This window comes from Sciurus carolinensis, chromosome 7, assembly GCF_902686445.1.
Source record: "Sciurus carolinensis chromosome 7, mSciCar1.2, whole genome shotgun sequence".
Taxonomy (NCBI): Eukaryota; Metazoa; Chordata; class Mammalia; order Rodentia; family Sciuridae; genus Sciurus; species Sciurus carolinensis.
In genome coordinates, this window is record NC_062219.1 from 149,610,572 (window position 1) to 149,615,573 (window position 5,002).

The window sequence follows — 5,002 nt, forward strand, 5'->3', positions numbered from 1 at the left end:
GCCCTCCTGATTGGCTGGCCACTCCCGACTCCGCACCCCTCCCTCCACTCGGGTTGCCCGGCTCCCCGCCTCCCAGCACCGCCCGAAGCCCCCACCCTCGCCACCTCCCTCCGCGCACCCGCCTGCGCGCGGGGCCCAGCTCCGCTCGGCTCGCGCGGCGACTCGGCCGGCGCGCTGGCCCCGCCCCCGGAGCGCGCGGCTCTATAAATACAGCTGCGCGGCGGGCTGGGGGAGAGCGCGGTGGAGGAGGCGCGGTAGTGGGTCTGTACCGGGAGCGGGGAGCTTACGGGCTAGGGGAGCGCGGCGGCGGCGATCCGGCTTAGTCGCAGCTCCGAAGGGAGTAACGAGGGGGCCCGGGTGGGCTACTTTTCGACTGGTACTTCCGATTTTTCTTGCCTTTTGGTTCGGGCCAAGTGTCGCCCACTGAGCAGCGATCCCCTCGCAAAAGCTGAGCGACCCTTCCGTCAATTGTTGGGCTCGGGATCGCCGGGAGAGTCGCGGCGCCCCGAGAGCGCCGGGCGCGAAGGCAAGGGGAGCGGAGCCGGCCGCAGGCGGGGGCCAACCGGAGCTCGCCTACCTCCCTCCCTCCCTCGCTCGCCGCAGCAGGTCCTTTCGCACAGGGCGCAGGGCGCGCGCGATGAAGGCGGTGAGCCCGGTGCGCCCCTCGGGCCGCAAGGCGCCGTCGGGCTGCGGCGGCGGGGAGCTGGCGCTGCGCTGCCTGGCCGAGCACGGCCACAGCCTGGGCGGCTCTGCGGCCGCGGCGGCGGCGGCGGCGGCAGCACGCTGTAAGGCGGCCGAGGCGGCGGCCGAGGAGCCGGCGCTGTGCCTGCAGTGCGATATGAACGACTGCTATAGTCGCCTGCGGAGGCTGGTGCCCACCATCCCGCCCAACAAGAAAGTCAGCAAAGTGGAGATCCTGCAGCACGTTATCGACTACATCCTGGACCTGCAGCTGGCGCTGGAGACGCACCCGGCTCTGCTGAGACAGCCGCCACCGCCCGCGCCGCCTCACCACCCGGCCGGGTCTTGTCCAGCGGCGCCACCGCGGACCCCGCTCACTGCGCTCAACACCGACCCGGTGAGAGGCCCGGTGGTGGCTGGGGCGAACGCCACGGGAGGGTGCAGGAGGGTGGTGGCAAGGTGGCGGGAGCGGGCGTTCTTTCTCCCCGGAGCCGGTCCGGCCGAGAATGACAGCCCCAGGCACCTGGGACCGCCTGCTGCGGGCTGGCTGGATAAGCGCGGGTCCGGGAGAGCACGCGGGGCAGGACTCGGGGCTGCGCGCCTCCCGTGCTGTCAAGTCCAGCGGAGGGGTCTCCCGGGGCTGCAGACTGGGGTGGGGGCTCAGCGCGCCAGCTCGGTGTCGGAGGACGCGTCCAGAGCCATGCCGAGAGCGTCGTTTGCGCCTGCTAACCTTTGCCTTGGTGTTCGGTTGCTGTTCCAGGCCGGATCGGTGAACAAGCAGGGCGACAGCATTTTGTGCCGCTGAGCCGCGCTGTCCAGGTGAGCGCGCATTTCCCATCTCGGGTGGCAGATCGTCAGAGACGCCCTTCCCCGGGGGCTTCCGGTGCCAGGCACCGCGGTGTTCTTGGCCCCAGCGTTGCTGAGTGTAAACTCCCCAGGAAGTGGACACTTTCTCTCCGTGCCACCCAGTTAGCGAGCGAACCTGTACATCGCTTTGGAACCCGGGCTTCCCTTTAATGGAGACTAGTCAGCTCTCGTCCCCTTCGTCCCCGGGTCTCTCCCGGTGACCATCAGGCTCGCCCTGTCCTCGCTGGGGGTGCAGGGAGGGCACCCTCGTGGGCGGGGACGCCTCCCCGACTCCCCGGCGCTGTCTGACACCCACAAAGAGGGACGCGGGCAGGAACGCGCTCCTGGCTTCCCAGAGGCCCGCGCTGCCTCCCGGGCGCCGGGCCGGCCGCGGGCTGCGGTGTTGTCTGACCTGGCGGTTTGTTTTGGGTTGTTGATCAAGCACGTCTTGAGTTCGGTCGGTGGCGCCAGTTAGTCTGCAGCAGGAAGGTTCACACACCCCTCTATTCATTCCTCTTCCACAGGTGTGCGGCCGCCTGAGCCCGAGCCAGGAGCTCTAGAGAGGGAGGGGGAAGAGCAGAAGTTAGAGAAAAGCCACCGGAGGAAAGGAAAACATCAGCAAATTAGAAACGTTTCACTCGTCATTCCAAGAGAGGGACAGGAACGGAAAGAAAACTTTCATTTTTTTTTTTTGCACGTCCATAAACATTCTACATACGTATTCTCTTTTGTCTCTTCATTTATAACCGCTGTGAATTGTACATTTCTGTGTTTTTTTGGAGGTGCAGTTAAACTCTTAAGCTTAAGTGTGACAGGACTGATAAATAGGAGATCAAGAGTAAATCCGACTTTAGAAGGCTACTTTGTGACCAAGGAGCTCAATTTTTGTTTGGAAGCTTTACTAATATACCCCAGAGCATTGTAGATATTTTTTTTTTACATCTATTGTTTAAAATAGATGATTATAACGGGGCAGGGAACTTTCTTTTCCCTGCAAGAATGTTACATATTGTATAGATAACTGAGTGACATTTCATACCATGTATATATAGAGATGTTCTATAAGTGTGAGAAAGTATATGCTTTAATAGACTGCTGTAATTATAAGATATTTTTAATTAAATATTTTTTGTAAATATTATGTGTGTGTTTTTTTAATCTGTGGGAATATTTCTTTTGGAAAATTATTTTTCAGCTTGATTGCAGAGCTCTTGATACCTTGAATGTCTTTTCTGTTTGGCCTGGCTTTTAATTTGTTTTTGTTTTGCCCAGTATGGTAGACTCGGAAGTAGCAGTTATAGGTAGTGGTCTTGCATGACTGCATGCGATGTTTAATCACAAAATAAACTTGTTCTGAGTCCATTCAAATGTGTTTTCTTTAACCTACATTGAAATCTTTGTATTTGAAGTGTACATGTTGGAAATATACCTTATCAACTTTTAAGTACAGGGTTTTATAGTGTAATATATAAAGAGTAAGTGTTTGTGTTTGTTTTTTAACTGAGGTCAAATGGATTCTGAATGATTCTACATATAGGATGGGAAATGCTTGGATCCTTAAGGAGTTTACAAAATCTGTTTTATCAAAGTGAAAAAAAATTGCTTGTCACTCTTCATTTTACACTAAAGCATAATGTCATGAAGTTTCATATCTGTACAGATTATTTAACTCAAATGAAAAATGTTCTCTGCTTGCTACCAAAGGACACACTCTTGGAAACGATCATTTTCTGCTTTCCTTCCTCCAAAGAATATTAACAGTGGGAGAAAAAAAAAGGCATAATGGCAAATCCTTCAAGCAGGGATAAAAGTCGATCTTCAAACATTAACTTAAGTAGACCAAAAATTCTGATGACCACATCTAGATTATTTTTTTATAAAAATGATTTTCACTATAGGTATGTCAGTTACCGCAAAGCTACTGTCCAATCTCTTGTGATGTGTAACTTTTACATGTGAAAATTAAAGTAGATATATCCGTCTTGTACTGTGATTTCTGGTCTCTTTCTTTAAAACCTTAAAACTTATTTTTAAGGCCCTTCTCTTCAAGGAAGGCATTATTTTCTAGGTTAGATAGGACCATCAGGGTTTGAGAACATTATGCATTTAATGTGATGGGTGCTTTACACACCAGTTAGATGGAATTGTTAGAGTGAGAGAATTAAGTAGGATTTAATTGGGTGCTTTGTAAATAGTCAACTGTGTGTAACGTGGTCTGTTTGATTTTTAAAAGGAAAGGATTTGTTTCAGATTATGCAAGAATAAAAGTATTATAGACCCAAGGGACTTTTTATGAGGTCAAAGTCAAATATTTATATGAATATGAAACATCATGGTCCCTAGCAGCTGAAGTGGCAGCGTCTCCGCAGAACTGAACGCAATTAGTGCTAGGAGGTTAAAATCAATCGAAGGGTTTAAAATCTGTCCTACTCCCAGCATGTTTTCCCCTCGGCTCTGATGTTTTCCTGGTCTTGGGTATTTTTAGAATCTGATGTATTTGATGTTGAACCTTATGAAATCAAAGGACTGCTTGTTTAGGTGAGATTTATGTTTATTTTTGATATTATTCATTCTTGTCACACATAAAGAGGAAAGCGCTAGCAACACTGCTGGAATTCCAAATCTAAAGAATTCGAACGATTGCATTCTTTGTTATTAAGAAGAGCACAATTCCTCCTTTTTATTTGGCAGTTTAATTTCAGTAGGAAGCATGTCACATGTTCAGTGTTGGTTGGAGTTGAGTGTTTATCATGCCCGACTGCCCGACTGCTGAACCCTACCTAAGCCTTTGGGCAGAGTTTGAAACTCATACTGCTGGTGGTCACTGAGTCTCAAAACCGATAGATTTTGGGGGGTTTTGAACATAGAGATTGCAATTTAAAATCTATATTTGGGGCATTGAAAACCACTAGGAAAAGAAAAGTATTATAGATATATTTCAGAGACTTGACATTTTCCCCTTGGTTATTCAAGCAGCATTGGACATCTCTAAAGAAAGTCTTTGTTTATTAAACAACAAAAAACACTATATACAGTTGTATAAGATAGTGCATTCTATGCAGGCTGTGTCCTAACCTTATCCAGGTAGTTCTAGTTACTCAGATATTTAGTTTAATAAAGGAAAAGATCCTGACTTAATTTGTAGACCTTCATTGTGTAGGCACAACCAAAGAGTAAGAGTCATTTGAAACCCTGGAAAGAAAAGAAATACCCCACACAGTGAACATTGCTTCTAAGGTTGTTATAAAATCCTGACATCTTGGACATCTTATGGTAAAGCTGGAAAGAAAACAATACCTTTTCATTTCAAAGAACTCATATACTCTGATATTGTATAAATCATACTCAAGTTTATTGTCAAGCTTTAACTGCATTTTTAGAACTTTTAAGAATTTCGACCCCGATACCTATTGTATTAGATGCCTTCTACGACAATAAATCTTCACTGAGCAAAAGGTTCTGAAGTTTGTGGTTT

The 5,002-nt window shown here is 49.2% G+C and overlaps 1 protein-coding gene across 1 annotated transcript; it reads left to right on the forward strand.

The window, feature by feature from the left end:
• Nucleotides 1-210: 210 nt before the first annotated feature.
• Id4 (inhibitor of DNA binding 4) lies at nt 211-3,520 on the forward strand. The gene is made up of 3 exons (XM_047559015.1): nt 211-1,078; nt 1,442-1,500; nt 2,052-3,520. The coding sequence occupies exons 1-2, from the start codon at nt 638-640 to the stop codon at nt 1,484-1,486; spliced, it is 486 nt and encodes a 161-aa protein (XP_047414971.1). The 5' UTR covers nt 211-637; the 3' UTR covers nt 1,487-1,500; nt 2,052-3,520.
• Nucleotides 3,521-5,002: the final 1,482 nt, after the last annotated feature.